The sequence below is a fragment of the Astatotilapia calliptera genome, chromosome 3, assembly GCF_900246225.1.
Source record: "Astatotilapia calliptera chromosome 3, fAstCal1.2, whole genome shotgun sequence".
Lineage (NCBI taxonomy): Eukaryota > Metazoa > Chordata > Actinopteri > Cichliformes > Cichlidae > Astatotilapia > Astatotilapia calliptera.
Genome location: NC_039304.1, coordinates 3,303,624 through 3,322,005, shown reverse-complemented (window position 1 = coordinate 3,322,005; position 18,382 = coordinate 3,303,624). Strand labels below are relative to the sequence as shown.

The following is an 18,382-nucleotide window of genomic DNA, read 5'->3' as shown; positions in this document are numbered from 1 at the left end:
ACCGCTGGACTAGAGAGTTGGTCCCTGTGCCTTTGGGTCAGGGAGAGTACCCGGCCTTCATAGCCTCTGGTTGGGATGCTCAAGGGAGGATGATCCATCTTACTGAGAGCCTTCAGTCCTCACATGGGCAGCAACACCGGAGGAGCTGGTGACCTGGAGGGTGTGATTGGGAGGAATGGCCTGCTTGTTCAGAGCCCGGGTGGGTCCCAGCCGGCAAAGCGAAAGCAGCTCGAGCAGAAGTTGAAGCAGGAGGTCAGTGAGGCCACTGAAAAAGACTTTCAGACTTCCTCACAATGGAAACTGTCAGGCTGATCAGGAGGGAAAGCACTGGTCACATGCTGTGTAACGGGGTGCTGCTGACTTCAGGTGGATATCGTCTGGTGGTGGAAGGAATACTTAGGAATACGTTTTTCATCTGTGTCTGTGGACACCTTTAACAAAGGGGGAGCGGAGGTTGGGGGGGTCTCACGCCTCAGCCTCCTTGGGAAGGTCTGACCCAGCGCTTTGGACAGGGGAGTTAGCTCATTGGTCAAAGCGTCAGGAGGAACATGGAGGTTTTGGTCCTGGAACCGTGGACCAGCTCTTTACTCTGTGGAGGATATTCAAGCGTGCTGAGGAATGACGTGTGCGTTTGTTTTGTAGAGTTAGAGCATTGGACCATGTCCCACGGTGTGGTGGGTGCTTTGGGAGTATGAGCTGTTTGGTCCCTGTAACCATCGTCAACACACTGAAGGGACACAACCTCATTACATTTCAGTGCCCTCCAAAGGTGTGTTTAGTCTGCTCTGGTGCTCCTCAAACCAGCTTTCCTTTACCTGTAAGTCCCTCAAGAGAATTTGGATTCAGCTCTGAGCACCTCCCTGTGTTAACACTTAGTGGTGGCAAACATTTTGAATAGCAGACACCAGGATCACTGATGCTCGGGTTATTGGCTCTCACATAGGCCAACGTAACTGCAGAAACTGTATCCATGTATTCATGTTCACATTAGACACGTATGGCTCAGCTCAGGTCTGGACTCGAACTATGAAGTGCTGCAGGTTGTTTGGTCCATCGATGCGATGCAGTCGGAGCTTTATGTTTATAGAAAGCTCTGGTGTTTAAGACACTGTGGAAGTTTCCTCAGCAAGAGTCAGAGTGTGTAACATGCTGTGTTTATATCATGAGCATTTCTGTAAGTGAACATGATGATGAACACAATGAACCTTGTGTCACTTTCTAATCCTTAGTTTCGATGGTCTCCCACGTTTGTCCCACTAGTTTTGTTGAGTCATTGCACAGCTGCTCCACTCGTGCACTCGTGCACTCGTGCACTCCAGATATTAACAGAAGTGATTTACAAGGTGAAACATAATCTAAGAATATATATCTACAGTTTCCATCACAAACCAGTATTAATACAGTAACACCTACAACTTAAAAACACGCACACACAACTATTTTTAACTTTGTACCCAGAGCTGGACCTGATCCACATCAGCATAACATGGCTCAACATCTAATCCAACTGTATGAGTCAGCCAGTCCATGTGAGGCTGAAGCCTTTCACACTTTCAAACGATGGACGCAGAGACAGAAAGGCAGGCACCCTCAGTGGGGGACCTAGACGAGGAGGTAGTACCTTCTGTTTCCCTTTGGAAGCGTGTCTCTTTGTTGTCCTCGGGTCTTCACGTCTGACGTCTTTTTTCCAGAATGGTCTTAATGCGTTGCACCTGGCAGCCAAGGAGGGGCACATAGATCTGGTCCAGGAGTTGCTGGACAGGGGTGCGGCGGTGGACTCAGCCACAAAGGTAAGCTCATTTCACACATACAGAGAGTCTCAGTGGAGTTTGTATTGTTGGCTGGAGAGTTTTTAGCAGCGTGTGTATGCAAAGCTAACATCTTAACACATTACTTGGAGAAGGTCATATAATAAATAATCAGTAGGTTGACTCGAGTAAACAAAGAAGTAAACACAAAGTTAACTTTACATAACCAATGAAAGTGTGAGTCATGTGGGTCCTGGGCTAGACCCACGTGTGTTAAAGTGTTGTGAACACCACATGCAGGATTTACAGCGCCTCAACCATCCTCGACCTACAGCTTCGTGACTTTTGAACTTTTCTCTGGGGTCTGACACCCTGCACTGAAACTTTAAGCCTGGAAGGCATTGAGCCCACAGACCCCCCACTGAACAGGCTTTCAGTCTTTGTACACAGCTGTAACGTCTCTGCTCCACAGTGAGTGTGTGAGCGTGTGTGTTTGAGGGTAAAATAAGGAGAATCTGTGTTTTTGAAATGAGAAATGTTTTAAAGAAAAATGAATGTAAAGTTGTGATTCGTGAACATGTGATTGATTGGACAGCAGAGAAAGTGCAAACATGGTTTCTGAACTCTGTCAGTGCTACAGTGTAGCTGATGGTCACATGATGTGAGGTCATCATTCACCGTGGTCCATGCTGTGTTATCAGGATCAGATTACTCTCAGATATATTCATAGATTTTTACCTGCTTATATTTATTCATGAAGTAATCAGATCTGAAGCAGCAGTGAATTAAATACTGTGCTTATTTGTATCTCAGTGCACATGACAGACTAGACATAACTGTAAAGGACACAACAGCATTCAGTCAGGAGCACTCTGAGCTTATTTTTACAAAGACATGCAGATATTTGTCTAATAATCTTGTTATGGTTTGTGTTTGATTCCAGAAAGGAAACACAGCGCTCCACATATCCTCTCTGGCTGGCCAGGCTGACGTGGTGAAGATCCTGAGCAAACGTGGTGCTGATATCAACGCACAGTCTCAGGTGAGCCTCGACGCTGAGGCCGTGTAATCCTCCTGAAAGTTACTCTGCCGCTCATCACTGTTAGATAGTCAGCTGTGGTGTAACTGTTCCTTGTGTTTACCCGTTTTGTCATATGCTTGGTTCTTTGTGTTAACAGAATGGATTCACTCCTTTGTACATGGCTGCCCAAGAAAATCACCTGGATGTGGTGAGATACCTGCTTGAGAATGGAGGCAACCAGAGCATTGCTACAGAGGTAAGACGAGTGTGTTTAGATTATGCAGTAATCTAAACAACATTAATGTGATGTTTCCACTGATTTGATCACTTTTTAACTTTCTGCTGTTCCACATGAAGAAAGAAACCTCAAGTCTCTCAGTGAGAATCATACGTCTCCTCTTAGGCTTTCAAAGTGTTCGTGGAACCAAGCGTTGATACATGATAAATACATTTCAGGAAGATGAATTTGAATGCAGGTCATATCATTTCAAATAATTTTATTTATACAGCACCAAATCACAACAACAGTTGCCTCAAGGTGCTTTATACTGTAAGGTCGACCCTACAATAATACATACAGAGAAAAACCCAACAATCATGTGACCCCCTATGAGCAGCACTTTGGTGACAGTGGGAAGGAAAAACTCCCTTTTAACAGGAAGAACCAGGCTCAGGGAGGGGCGGGGCCATCTGCTGTGATTGGTTGGGGTGAACCCCGGCCAAAATAATAAACAAAACCAACGAAGTCCCGCCACAGAAAACTAGCTAAACCCTAAGAAAGAAACAATGACAATAGCTACCCCTCGCGTCGTAGCCCAGAAACAGGAGCAAACAGTTCAAAAGAAAAGGCGGCTCACCGCTTCAGCCTGTGCACGCACAGGCACTGGACTGCACACGTTTGGCGGCTCTCAAGCAGCACGCCTACACATACACAACACAAAGAATTTGGAGGCCAGGTCCAGGTCTGAGTCTCTCTCCCGGCAGCTGTCAGAGCAGCTTTTTGAACCCAGTCACGTGCTCCATGGTCCAATCAGCAGCCCACTGCTCTTCATTAGAGGAAGGACCTGCAGAGATTCTTAAAACACAGGAAAGAGACACAGCACAGCAGCTAATACAGATTTGCTATGGCCACGGGCCGTAACAGATTCCAGTGTTAATGCCACCTCTCCTGGATTTATGAGAATCATAACTCTTAATCAGCACATCACTGCATCCAGCTAGTTTAAAACACTGTGTGTGAATTTTACCTGAAAACACAAGAACTGGCAGGTGGGCTGCTGGTGTCCCATCGTCTTCAAAGATGAGACCAGGTTCACACTAACACGAGCGAGTCTGGTGACAGCAAATGTTATCGTGCTTCAACATCACCCATCAAGACAGTTTGCCAGTGATGGCTGAGGAGGCGTATCTTTGCCAGCTGGTGCATAGTGCTGGAGACATGTGCATCAGTTCATTTTTGAGGAACATGTCCCATCTCAGGATATTTCTTAATTCCAACTGCCGGGAGTCACGCCGTCCAGGAGGAGCTGGTCCACCTGTGCAGCTGAAATTTGATTCAGGTGTAATGTCAGTGTTCCTGTGCCTGGATGAGGACATTAGCGAAATGGTCACCACCTGCACAACCCTCACTTTTGTAGGACTGACTTGTCATTTACACCGGAGCAGGTGAAACGGACTCATAATCACTTCTGCTTCCTAACTGGACAGACTGAAGTTTAAATGCCTTTAATTTTCTTGAGCAGTGTATTTTAAACTTTTATTTTAAATGAGATGTAACCGGTCATCCGTCTGCCTTCTTCTAGGATGGCTTCACCCCTTTGGCCATCGCGCTCCAGCAGGGCCACAACCAGGTTGTGTCTGTCTTATTAGAAAATGATACGAAAGGCAAGGTGCGCCTGCCTGCCTTGCACATTGCAGCTCGTAAAGACGACACCAAATCAGCAGCCCTGCTCCTCCAGAACGACCACAACGCCGATGTCCAGTCGAAGGTATGGCCATGCAGTATTTTGGCTAAGTGTTGGCATGTGCAGAAGTCCAGTGAGTGTGGTGATCTGTGTTTGTGCAGATCTGTGGTTATTTGTAGCTCCATGAAGGTGACAGTGTAACAGTGGTTCTAGCTTTCCAACACGAGGTTTGAACCTGTTCTTCAGTTATCCTGCTGAGACGCCTCATTATATCCTCTCTGTATAATCACAGGGGCCTGTTTCTTCTGTCATAGTCCCAAATAGATGAGTAGGTGGGAATGTGGCAGATTCATCAAGGCGAGTGGAATAATGCAGATGTGTGATGTGTGGGATCGACGGGCATTACTGCAGAGAATAACTGAAGAGAGGCTTGAACCCACGGCAGTGATGCTCCTACCTACCTGGGGTCCTGATGATGACCCACAGCGTGCTTCTTGTTCCCAACAGCAATGATAATTCTTCCCATAACAGTGAAATGTTTCTGCTTGTTAGTGCGATGGTGCTCACCTCCAGTACGAGGCCTGGTGTGTAAACAGGATCCACGCTGAAGTTAAACAGTGATTATTAAAGTTAATATTACCAGTGGATCAGATCAAGGCTGAAGGTGGGAAATGTTTTTGACCACCGAGACGTTAGTGACCAGATTGTGTCCTCAGTGACTCTGAGTCGTGTAACAGAGCCGTCTTCACCTAGATTCAAAGGTCAGGAAAGCCCAGAGAAACAATATCTGCACATTATCACACTGATCACTCTAGGACAGATATGTATTCCACCATTGACAGACAGCGTCTTTGTCGTGATATTTGCAGTAAAGCTGCATAAATATGTCTCAGATGTTTGTGTTTGCATCAGTGTGTCTCTCTGTCCTCTGTCTCATTCAGTGTCTCTGTGCTTCACACGTCACTAACTGGCTCTCTCCCTTTTTCCCCTCTCTCTGTTTAAATACCGCCTCTCGCACTCTTCCTCTCGTCACCCTCCTCCTCGCTGCACCGGTGTCTAAGCGTAGCACTGTCCACTGCATGGAGTGTGCCACTGTCTGCAGGTTGTACGGTGGTCGTATCTAAGATTGCATGCACACGGTGGTCTGACCATCAGCGAGAGATTGGAAGGGTTAAAGTGTCCGTTTAATATTGATGGGAATCACTGTTGTGGCTGGATCTCGAGTTCATAGTTACGACTGTTCCTCTGATGCCGGCTGGCAGCTTGAAGTGACGTGGCTGGAGTGAAAATGATCTTTCCATATATCAGCGAAACATCAGTGATTTTCTTATGTAACAACACTATAGAGTCTATTTAGGCTCCACGCACACATCTACTAAACTGTGCTTCTGCTGCTGGGATGCAGCCATGTTGAACATGAGTCATAAAGAAGAGAGTAGCTCGAGTAGTTACAGTTACTCGGATACTGAAAAACACAACACGATGATCATGTATGTAGTTATTACTAAATATGCTATGAAAACGAAGTGAAATGTTCTCAATAACAGAAAGCGGTGCATTATTTTTATACAGTAACGCCTTTTACTGTGATCTCAGCACAACTGTATGATCTGGGCAGCAATTCCACAATGTGATCTTATATAGAATATTATATGTCTTATATATATAACATTGTAATGGGGTTAGGTGTAAAAAATGCTAATGCTAAGCTAGCCCAATGCTAAACTACCACCACAGGAAACAGTAGGAAGTCACTTCCCTTTACTTCAGGAAGCACGTCAGAAAAGTTAGCAAAAATGCTAATGCTAAGCTAGCCCAATGCTAAGCTACCACCACAGGAAACAGTAGGAAGTCACTTCCCTTTACTTCAGGAAGCACGTCAGAAAAGTTAGCAAAAATGCTAATGCTAAGCTAGCCCAATGCTAAGCTAGCTCAATGCTAGCGATGAGAGTAATATTGTAATATAATACGAGCTGAAAGCAAACTTGTTAGTTCAGAGGCAACAACAGGCTGAAGATTGACTTACTGACCCAGAACGCTTCCCGAAACTTTGTCCGGGGTCGGACTGGGCGACCCGATAGGGGGCAGCACGGTGCCTTTCCTGTCTCCCAACCCTTTCCTCAGTCATTAAAGTCTTTAAACTATGAAAACATCGTATTAATTCCAGGTGGTTCACAGAATTTGTGCTTTATTAAAGAAGTAGTCAAAGAAGAAACGGATCATTTAGCTATTTGACGCTACAGTGAGCCACGACACAAACGAGAGCGCTGTCAGTTCTGACAGGACTGAGCAGCTCCAGCCACGTCCTCTGTAGTCTGCACAGCTGAGCTAATGTCTGTGACGCAGCCTAACTGAACTGATCTTTCCCTCCCCCATCCTGCTACAGATGATGGTCAATAGGACTACTGAGGTATACACACACTCCTTAACTCTCCACAGGCTCACACAGTCCCATCCTTTTGTCATTTCCTTTGTTATCACTGCCTTTATTTCTCTCACTTCCACAGCTGGTGTACATGATATCATTTGGTCCATTCTGTGTGTTTCAGTTGATTTGATATTAATAATAAGAGGCCACCGTGCATGGCTGAGAGGAATGGCCAACCACTGCTGCTTATCTCTGAGGTTTTAGTTTGATTTTTCACCCGAGTCTGTTTGATTTCTTTGATCATCAGCTCAGGATCACCCTTCGGTTTTCCTCCCCCGTGTGGCCCTAATACATTCAGACTGACTCTAAAAACTGAACTGTTGTTTTTTAATGACTGTGTTTACTTTCTGTAAGCTTCGATTATGAATGTGTGTGATGTGCACCGTCTCTTAGTCTGTAATTCTGCCTCTTTTTGTGTTGCATGTTTTAGAAATGCACTCTGAGCAGCAGCTTAAAGTATTGTTTACAAACTGATAATATTACAAAGCCCGTCCATATAAGATAACACACTGCACTACAAGAAGTAAGACAAGCTATAATACATCGCTGCTTAAGTATGGAAGGCCAGTGAAGACGAGCAACGCTGACATCTTTTCATGTCTTTAACATCCGGGACATACGAGTGATGGTTGAAACAGACGATTCAACATCAGTAGCTTTCCATGTTAAACTGGGCAGACGATGCATCACCACGATCACAAGAACAAACTGTGTCACATCAGAAACCCGAGAAAGATTCAGACACTGATGTTATGATAAATGTCACGTTCAGCTTTAAAAATGCAGCTTGCAGAAGGAGGAACAAACAAACAAATAAAAAACAATAATTCCTCTTATTGGACACACGATGAGCACTCAAAGGCAAACATGCACTGTGTTTCTTCCACCCATGGTCTTCCACACTTTGCAGCTTCTATAACATTTCTTTTAGAGTGCATGCGTTTCTTTAAAGAACCTTCCAGTCGATGCAAAAATAATCTGTAAACAGTGCAGCTCAGCAACAGCATGGGAAGCTTGTGAAGCTCATAATATAACTGTATAAAGCTAATATGTTAGCACAGACGAGCATGTTGCATCCATGCTTCCTTAATTTGCAGCTAAGCTTCTGACTGTAAACTTTTGAACCATCTCGTTAGTCACTGTGTTCTTCACGCTTCTGTAAACACCTTTTTCACATTAAATCGGACCAACACTAACAGAATGGAAAGGTAAGGCAAGAACTCCTCCAACCTACTCTGAAATCCTTTTTGCTAACAACAGCTAACATAGTGCACTTTGGTGTTGATGGGGACCTGTGTGGTTTACTGACAGTGTTGTCTGTGTCCGTCTGGATGACAGTCTGCGTCTGCTCTGTGCTGATTTCTTTGATCTTTTTTCATTTCACTCGTGTTAAAAGCATTTGTTGGTCTCTTTACACAGTTTGCATGGACGTGATGTGTGTTTGGGGTTGTGTGTAGATGCTCTGACTTTCATATTAGTACCAGTGAATATACATGATTATTTTTAAGTCAGATTTTCATCGTCCTTGATTTTAATTTACTTCTTTTACTCTTGATGCAACTTTTGCATGCTGGGAAGACTAAAGGTCAAAGTTGACATGACCGTGGAGCTAATGTGTGTGCTCTGTCCTGCTGTGTGTGTGTCTGCATCTTTCTGTCCTGCAGAGTGGATTCACCCCCCTGCACATTGCTGCCCACTATGGGAACGTGAATGTGGCCACGCTCCTGCTGAACCGAGGGGCAGCGGTTGACTTCACAGCGAGGGTACGAAACAACCCTAATAACTTATTTGGGTCTGAACTGTATGAGTGTAAGCTGGAGACTGTAAACAAGCTTTAGTGGACAGGATGAAAACATGTCAGTGGGTAACTCTACAGCCACAACAGAGTTCAGTCAGTGATGACTGTCCACGACTGACTCAGCTCAGTGTTGTGCTGGTTCTGTATCCACATATATACAAATATATTAGGGGTGCAACGATACACAAAATTCACGGTTCGGTTCGATACTTTGGTGTCACGGTTCGATACAAAAAAAATGTTCATGCCTTTTTAATTTGTCAGTTATTAAAATTATAAATATATATTTTAACTCAAAAGTACAGTTTTTAAATTTAATGTTGCTGAAACAACAAAGTAATAAAAAATAAATAAATCTATCTGATGGAGGAATCGCTCATCTTTGGAAAAGAGAGTTTATTACAGAGAAATGGCTCTTTCAAAATAAAAGCTCTACTATACGCTTCTTCTGGGCTATATTCTCAGCAGCATATTAAACATATCAGGTCCCCATAAGGAGAATCCTGTGCTAACAGCTGTCTAAATGACTCGGGTAAAGTTTGTAGCATGGTGCTTGTTGTTTTGTCTGCTTCCACTTGTCTTTGCACCAGGATGATGTCGGAGTAAATGTGCAGTCATATTCGTTGTGTTCCCACTAGTGCTGTCAGCGTTAATCTGAAATGACCTTAACGCCACAACACGGCAAATCTCCGTTAACGAGCGACCGCGGATCGCCCCGTGCGTGGGGCTGGACGGCCAACACGTTAACGAGCTAACTGCGCTAACACACTAGTTCCCACCCATGTAATTGAGCATTGCATGGCACATCCAACATACTGTTTTACTTTAGTCCATGACTCGCTTACCTTCAGTGTCATACGTCACATGAAGACCAAAATAGTTCCAAAGGCCAGATCTGAATGAGGGTGGGGGAGGTTCAGTTTGCCATGTTGCAACGAGCTTAGCTTCTGTCTGCTAGCTTGCGCTGCGCTCAGTGGATCTGCGTTCGACTACTCCGCCTAGGCTGCACTGTCGAGCACAGATCCACTGAGCGCTCAACACAGACAGCATCGTCAGAAGGAAAGTTGATCATATAAATTAAAAATGTTGTATTGTTCGATACATATGCGTACCGAACCGAAAGCACTGCATCGAACGGTTCAATATCGATACAAGTATCGTTGCACCCCTAATATATAACTGACCAAAACACAGAGTTTGGTTCTTTTTAATCAATGTTCCTGCTAATGTAGTCTTACAAACCAACGTCAGTCGTCCTGGATCCTGACACGAGCCTATAAAAGCTACGACTGCACTGGGTACCACAACAACCCTCCTTCACCGTCAGGCAACAAACGCCTGTTTAAACGACGCCTTCCACAAAACACAGTCACATTTCCTGTTTTAATCACCAAAGCAGCGTGGTTGCTCACACACACATATACCAACATTTGGATTCTGAGCCGACGTGTTTAACGAGTTGTTGTTTTTGTGTGTCTTTGTCTGCAGAATGGGATCACTCCACTGCATGTGGCCTCTAAGCGTGGCAACACAAACATGGTTCGCCTGTTGTTAGACCGTGGCTCTCAGATTGATGCTAAAACGAGGGTGAGTACCTCAAACGCACACATCTAATGTAACCTGAGCTTTGGAGCTAGTTATCTTTAAACCACACTTGCACACTCCCACAGCGGTGCAACTGTTACATCCACGTAGTAACTAATGGTCGCGTGCATTGCTAACAACAGATATGATGGGGGGTTGTTTTTAGTTCATTCTGACCTGTAGGTCTGCCACTGGCATCATGATCTGTTATTTAATAAACTGCTGCTCTGTAAAGTGCAAATTAAATTTTATGATATTCTTAATGCTTTAAATTATGTATTTACTCCAATACAGATATTCAAACCAATAAAATGATGGAACTGAGGACTTTATTTTAGTAATGTGATGCCATTTTTCAGAGAAAAATGTTAGCACTGTGTTAGTCCACTTCAGTTTTTGACTTGTTGTACATTAATGTAATGATATTACATTAATAGCTCATGGATAATGGATCCTGACATTGTCCCTCACATACAGAGATATCTCTGTATTATCTAAATGATTTGATGATGAATATGATAAGCACTGAAACTAATCTGTTACTGTTGTTGTTGCCCATCAGTCACCCCGTGTGTCCTTAGAGAAAAACATCTGCTTGACTTGTTTTTGTCTGTGTTTCTTGCATCCTTTGTAGCCTGTGTTCATACATGACTCAAAATGTAAAATGAATAGATCCTTAGTTTGAATGTTCTAATATCTGGTATGTTTTTTAAATAAACATCAGGATGAATTGATCAGGACTGTTTCTGTTATGAAAAGTTAAGCCATCGTTGTCCTGCAGCATCCAGAGTCGATACACATTTACTGTCTTGGTTTCGTAGGACGGCCTGACTCCGCTTCACTGTGCTGCTCGGAGCGGACACGATACGGCTGTAGAGCTGCTGCTGGAGAGAGGAGCACCTTTACTGGCCAGGACCAAGGTCTCACATTTACCATCTAAAGTCATGGTTGTGTCCTGTGTAACGTGTCACTGTGGAGCTAAGGGCTCGTGATGTCTGCTGGTCACCAGCAGGAGCTTTTTCTGCGAGGTGGGAGGAAGGAGAGGTCAAAGGATAAACAAGCCCACGTGTTGTAGGGTTTTGGCACTTTCTGCATATAAAATGATGAGTTTGAGGGATTATTTTGTATAAAACACGATGAGCATGTTCAACAGATTCTCTGTCAAATACTCTGAATGCTCAACAGTAGATCTACAGATCAGTGTTTGTTACAGAAACAGCAGTGAGTCAAACTGCTGTGTTATCAATCAGAGATAAAAAGAAACGCTGCAGCTGTTTATTTACACTTCCAGCAAACCAACAATGCATTTCACCTGCAGCTCTCCTCTGCTGAACCAACTGTCCCCTCCCACAGAACGGGCTGTCCCCTCTGCACATGGCAGCACAAGGTGACCACATTGAATGCGTCAAACACCTTCTACAGCACAAGGCTCCTGTTGATGATGTCACATTGGACTACCTGACAGCACTGCATGTGGCGGCTCACTGCGGTCACTACAGAGTCACCAAACTGCTGCTGGACAAACGGGCCAACCCTAACGCCAGGGCACTGGTAGGTCACGAAGAAAACATGGATCCACGAATGGAAAAAGGATCACAATCTGTCCACATGCACCTGGAATTCTTCTGAGGTTCACTGTGTTTGCTCCACAGAATGGCTTCACACCGCTGCACATCGCCTGTAAGAAGAACCGCGTGAAGGTGATGGAGCTGCTGGTTAAATATGGAGCTTCCATCCAGGCCATTACAGAGGTGCTTTACACATCGGAGTAATCCGACTGCAGAAATGCCTTTATTATTGCTCTCTATACGTTTAAAATATTACTATTGAAACAAATCTGTGACATTGCATACATGATACTTGAATTTGGTTACATGTAGCAAAGGTAGCAATCTAAAGTTACATCATGCTAACAGCAGCATGCTAACAGCAACATCCCACGGGTATAACTGGAGTCATAAAGTGACAAACTGACTCAGTAGTACTCATAGTAATGTAATAACATCAGGCCGAGTAGATCCTCTTGGTGTAGTGAATAGAATTAAAGGAGGCTTATTGTTATTGAACAATTTCAAATATGAACATCTCTATAGACCAGGATGGGGGAGCTGCAGGTTTAGACGTGTCCAGCTGATTTACATGACCTCCTCAACATGTGTTGAAGTTCTCCAGAGGCCTGGTAATGACCTCATCATGTGATTCAGGACTGTTGACCAGAGATGGGCAGTAACGCGTTACTGTAATCCGATTACTTTTTTCAAGTAACAAGTAAAGTAAGGGATTACTATTGCAAAAACGGTAATTAGATTACCGTTACTTTCCCGTAGGAACGCTGCGTTACTGCGTTACTAAAACCGTGATATTTTTGCGAGAATGTCTCACGACAGTGACGTAAGCGAGTGCGACGTTCGTGACAACAGCTGTGTGCAGATCAACAATGGATCATATATCGAGTGCAGAGAGAGTATGAGTGTGCAGCGTTTAAAGCGTGGAAGTACTGACCTTACTTTGAGTTTGATTCCATAAAAAGTGACAAAAACATTAGTGTCCGCTGTGCGTGGGAAGAAAACTTCTTTTTACAGCGAAAAAAGCCCTAAACTTCCAACAAGCACCGAGTAGCTACGACATAATGGGAAACTCACAGAGAAACTCGCGGATTCTTCCACTGACCGCGGCACACCTGCACCAGGGTAAACCTCCGCCTACCCCACTCCTGCTTTACAGGTGAAAATAGAGCAACAGGACCGCTGAGTCTTTGACTTTATTTATTTTCTGCTGTGTTTTACTTGCATCTATTTGAAAGACTGAGTGTAAACACAAAAAATATTTTATTTTATGTGCTGGAATGTGCAGAAAATAGGTTTAAATGTTAAACTAATTTCTTCCAGTCAGAGAATGTTGCAGATAATTAAATGTTTGCTTGATGCATAAAGTTAAAAGATTAAATCTAATAAAACAAGTTAGAAAAAGAGACTTTTCCATTTGATTACATTTTGTATGATGGATTATGCAGAAAAAGTAGAATTGGGCTGAAAGATCTATCGCTTTATTACCTACTCAGGTTGGAAATCGTGTTTTTAAAAAGTAACTAAGTAACTAAGTAATTAATTACTTTTGAAAATAAGTAATCAGTAAAGTAACGGGATTACTTTTTTGGGGAAGTAATCAGTAATTAGTTACTGATTACTTTTTTCAAGTAACTTGACCAACACTGCTGTTGACCCACGGTGAGATCTAAAACGCCTGCTATAGACAGTACTGATGGACATAATTACAAATAGAGCAATAAGCTGATTTCTAATTGAAAAATATTGATGGTAAATTAGTCATAAAGACCAGAATTAAAGGTTTTGTTGTATCAGTTTTCCTCTTCTTTTCTAATGAAAGATAAGAATGTATTGTCCATTATGACCACCTGCAGTTGTAGCATTTAATGGCTGCATACCACACAGACATAACGCACTATATTATTCACTGATTCATCTGATGTGCGTTTCATTCTGTCCAATCATCTCTGTTGTGCTTTCTCCCGTGTTCAGTCGGGTCTGACGCCCATCCACGTAGCAGCCTTCATGGGTCACCTGAACATCGTCCTGCTCCTGCTGCAGAACGGGGCCTCGGCTGACGTCAGCAATATTGTGAGTGATGTGAAACGGGGCAAATGCAGCAATTTGTTAAGTCAGATGAACACAGCGTGACAGTGAGGTTTTCAGAATGTGCGCTGACTCGTCTGAGCCATATGTTGTCGTTTGCACAGCGTGGAGAAACGGCCTTACACATGGCAGCCCGGGCAGGTCAGGTGGAGGTTGTCAGATGTCTCCTGAGGAATGGAGCAATGGTAGATGCTCGGGCACGTGTAAGACTGCTGCAATCACATTTGCACACGTGATAAAGAATCTTTAACGTTTTCATTCTGATGGTCACTGAGCTCTTTTTCTACTGCGTGTCCTGTTTAGGAGGAGCAGACGCCCCTTCACATTGCATCCCGCCTGGGGAAAACTGAGATTGTGCAGCTGCTGTTGCAGCACATGGCCCATCCTGATGCTGCCACAACCAATGGCTACACCCCCCTCCACATTTCTGCCAGGGAGGGGCAGGTGGAGACTGCCTCGGTGCTGCTAGAGGCAGGGGCTTCACACTCACTAGCCACCAAGGTGAGTGTGGGAGAAGACTTTGGATCTCCATGGTGTGATTTAGTGCACAGAGCAGTGGAACGAACAGTTTTCAGTTCATGTAAAGCTCTAATTTCTAATTTTCAACATGGCAGCTGCAAAAAGTGAAAACATGAAAACATTCAGGGTTCCTGTCCCGCAGAAATCACCTGAAGTTCACTTTGTTCCTTCTGTAAGCTGTTTGTGTGACGCCTGTCGATGCATAAGATTCACTTTACTGTGAATCACTCATTCATATATAGAAATACAGAGAACCATGAGCTGTGTGAGTCTACTGGAAGGAGCTGTGTATGTGACAGCTATATAATGTAATAAATCAAATGCAGCGCTTTAAAATATCAACTCAGGCTCTCGGAAGTCAACAAAAAGAATAAATGAAATAATGGAAACAAATATATCACTGAAAAATCCCCAAGAACAAAACAATGAAACAATCAGACAAACAAATACAGCTTTTTTATTGCACTTATAATAAAGAGCTGAATCAAAAGAGATGTAGTTTGGCACCAAGTCGTGACAATTTGGTTCATAATTGTCTGTCTCCACACCACATATGTTAGCTGACATTAATGTTTCAAACCATTGCATCTAGCCTTTAAAAATCAGCAGGTACATGCACACATCAGCTATCAGTGTGTAGCCTGTAAACACGACCTGCCTACATTTCTGAACGTTGACTCTTATGTCTCGACCCCATGTAGTCCTCTGCTGAAGGCTGGGATAGAGAGGTGACTATAATACTGCATCTCCTGGTCTGTCTGTGGGATTCTTCTGATCAATGATTGATGAGGCAGTAAAGCTGCTACGTCCCTCTGAATTGTTCATGGAGTCTGAACACAGCTGAGTGATTTATCACCATGACTGTTTAACAGGCTGTGCAGTCAGGATCTTTACTTTGTACCCAATCCCAGACAGACCAACCTCTTAATCTATTCATATAATGAGAAGAGACAAAGCATTGTGTGAGGCTGCATTTGTCAGGCCTCAGTGCTTTTGCTCTCTCCTAGACTTCTCTCTGGGGAGCGAGGGGTGTGGCTGTCGCTGTTACAGTGTAACACAATTATAGCGCCATCCTTATAAACATCAAATTGTGCATAATTGTCCATATTTTCTCATAATATCAGTATTTTCCACAATGCAATGTAAGTAAACAAGTTAAATTTTTTGTGTACCTATTAAATTGAATTCTGCTTTTAAGAGACAAAAGGCTGTTCTCTCCATGAACAGGCCTGCATCATAAACAAGCTGGTTCAGTGTGTCCTTACAGCTAAAGTGCCCCCTCTGCTGGCCTTTAAATAAAATGGACGTTCCCTGTGGGTTACCTGCAGTTGCATCAGCTTGCTACTATGAACTGTTTATAGCAGTACACAGATTTTGGCAGTAACTGAAGGTCTTTTCCTCTTATATTTTATACTGTACTTAAATACAAAGCTTAAATAATACTACGACAATAGTAGTACTAGTATGACAAAGTAAATAAAAAAGAAATAATACAAAAAGTAAGAACATTTCTGTTGACTCACAATACTTAATATGTTCTAACAATATTTACAGTAATACTTTACATCTGGCAAGGTTTTAATTCGTGCAACCCACAAACTCAACTCTGCTGCTCAACATACAAACTCAACTCTGCTGCTCAACACACAAACTCAACTCTGCTGCTCAACACACAAACTCAACTCTGCTGCTCAACATACAAACTCAACTCTGCTGCTCAACACAAACTCAACTCTGCTGCTCAACATACAAACTCAACTCTGCTGCTCAACATACAAACTCAACTCTGCTGCTCAACACACAAACTCAACTCTGCTGCTCAACATACAAACTCAACTCTGCTGCTCAACATACAAACTCAACTCTGCTGCTCAACATACAAACTCAACTCTGCTGCTCAACATACAAACTCAACTCTGCTGCTCAACATACAAACTCAACTCTGCTGCTCAACATACAAACTCAACTCTGCTGCTCAACATACAAACTCAACTCTGCTGCTCAACACACAAACTCAACTCTGCTGCTCAACACAAACTCAACTCTGCTGCTCAACACACAAACTCAACTCTGCTGCTCAACATACAAACTCAACTCTGCTGCTCAACCCACAAATGCACTCTGTTTATGAATGTGGCACGATTTTAGGGGAAAATAAAAGTAAGATGTGTTGCTAACACTGTAGCAACAAAGAAATCCTCCAGCAAACACAAATGTCCTTACTTTCTGTGCAAAGTTTGTAATTAAAGCCTATCCTGTGATTTCTGAATACGGAGTTCCTGCACTTGGTGTCTTATAACAGAGTTCTTAGTGTCACTTTTTGGGTTGTCTCCTAATACAGAAAGGTTTTACTCCGCTGCATGTGGCCGCAAAGTATGGAAGCCTGGATGTAGCCAAACTTCTGCTACAGCGTCGCGCCCCTCCTGACTCTGCTGGGAAGGTATGGATCCAAACAGAAACTTGCAATCCTTAAAATTCATAGCAAGTATTGTAAAACAATGAGATGTGATTATTTTATTGAATTTCCTGTTAACTACAAGTTCACTGCAGGAATGCTGGTACGGTTTAAAAAATAACATCAGCTGTCCCTTCATTTAGACTAACCCTGACTCAAAAAGCTAACAGGTGCCTGTTCACATCAATGATCTTGTTTTTGCTCCTTCATGCACATTTTTGTGTTCATAATAAGAGCCTGGTGATGCTGTCTAATATTACTTTAACTCATCTCACCTTCTAAAGCTTCTGTCTAATCCTTCCATACCTTACAGAATGGCCTCACCTCGCTCCACGTCGCAGCACATTATGATAACCAGAATGTGGCGCTCCTGCTCTTGGACAAAGGAGCGTCACCACACACAATGGCAAAGGTGATTCAACAGAGCACAGATGTAGTATATAATAGGATTGTTCTTAGCCAGCTAGTTACAAGCTAGAGCCAGAGGGACGTCACAGCCGACGGCTCTGTCCTGTTTTTTAAAGACTGCTTTCAAAAACGTCTCTGAAGCCTCAATGATATCTGAAATTCCCTCAGGAGGAGAAAGAGTGTTTGCTGCTTCAGCTGCTGATGAATCCATTACATTTGAAGCAGCAGGATAGTCTATGTGTTATTGAGCCACAATAGAGCACAGCCTGTGCATTCACACTAATGAAAGCGTGTGTGACTGACTCATATGTGAGGAGTGAGTGACAGCATCAGCATACATTCACTGCCAAACTCTCTGATAAACAGTCGTCTTAAAAGTAAAAATGATATTCAACATTTGCTGACCAGCAACTCTCGCGTGTGTCCTGCACCAATCAGAACGGCTACACTCCTCTGCATATTGCGGCTAAAAAGAACCAGATGGAGATCGCCACAGTGCTGCTGCGTTACGGAGCAGAGACTAACATCCTGACCAAGCAGGGGGTCACTCCACTCCATCTGGCCTCCCAGGAGGGTCATGCGGACATGGCCGCTCTGCTAATAACCAAAGGAGCTCAAATCAACGTTCCCACCAAGGTACTGTGGAAACTCACCCAGAGCATGTGATGCATCTTTGCCCTGTTTAGAGATGCTGTTGTTAATAAAGCTACTAATGTGTCCACAATTAGAAATGTCAACAGTAAAAAAGAAAAGGTTCAGACAACAAATGGAATGAAATAAATTTGAATAATGATAATAAACTGTGCACAGTTCCTGTCCTCTGCTTCTGTATCCTGCAGAGTAATGGCTAAAGCTAGATAGTTT

At 43.4% G+C, this 18,382-nt stretch overlaps 1 protein-coding gene across 27 annotated transcripts in view; it reads left to right on the top strand.

Annotated features, from left to right (window-relative positions):
* ank2b (ankyrin 2b, neuronal) overlaps positions 1-18,382 on the top strand; it is a 154,564-nt gene that overhangs the window by 91,179 nt on the left and 45,003 nt on the right. For 21 of the 27 annotated variants that reach the window (XM_026159507.1, XM_026159612.1, XM_026159602.1 and 18 more), the window contains exons 3-19: positions 1,692-1,790; positions 2,692-2,790; positions 2,927-3,025; positions 4,572-4,757; positions 7,060-7,083; positions 8,301-8,309; positions 8,766-8,864; positions 10,388-10,486; positions 11,305-11,403; positions 11,837-12,034; positions 12,136-12,234; positions 14,023-14,121; positions 14,241-14,339; positions 14,440-14,637; positions 16,997-17,095; positions 17,424-17,522; positions 17,957-18,154. In XM_026159507.1, the coding sequence (XP_026015292.1) occupies positions 1,692-1,790; positions 2,692-2,790; positions 2,927-3,025; positions 4,572-4,757; positions 7,060-7,083; positions 8,301-8,309; positions 8,766-8,864; positions 10,388-10,486; positions 11,305-11,403; positions 11,837-12,034; positions 12,136-12,234; positions 14,023-14,121; positions 14,241-14,339; positions 14,440-14,637; positions 16,997-17,095; positions 17,424-17,522; positions 17,957-18,154 (1,902 nt within the window). The remainder of the gene's footprint in view (positions 1-1,691; positions 1,791-2,691; positions 2,791-2,926; positions 3,026-4,571; positions 4,758-7,059; positions 7,084-8,300; positions 8,310-8,765; positions 8,865-10,387; positions 10,487-11,304; positions 11,404-11,836; positions 12,035-12,135; positions 12,235-14,022; positions 14,122-14,240; positions 14,340-14,439; positions 14,638-16,996; positions 17,096-17,423; positions 17,523-17,956; positions 18,155-18,382) is intronic. The other 6 variants (XM_026159431.1, XM_026159456.1, XM_026159524.1 and 3 more) reach the window with 2 other exon arrangements.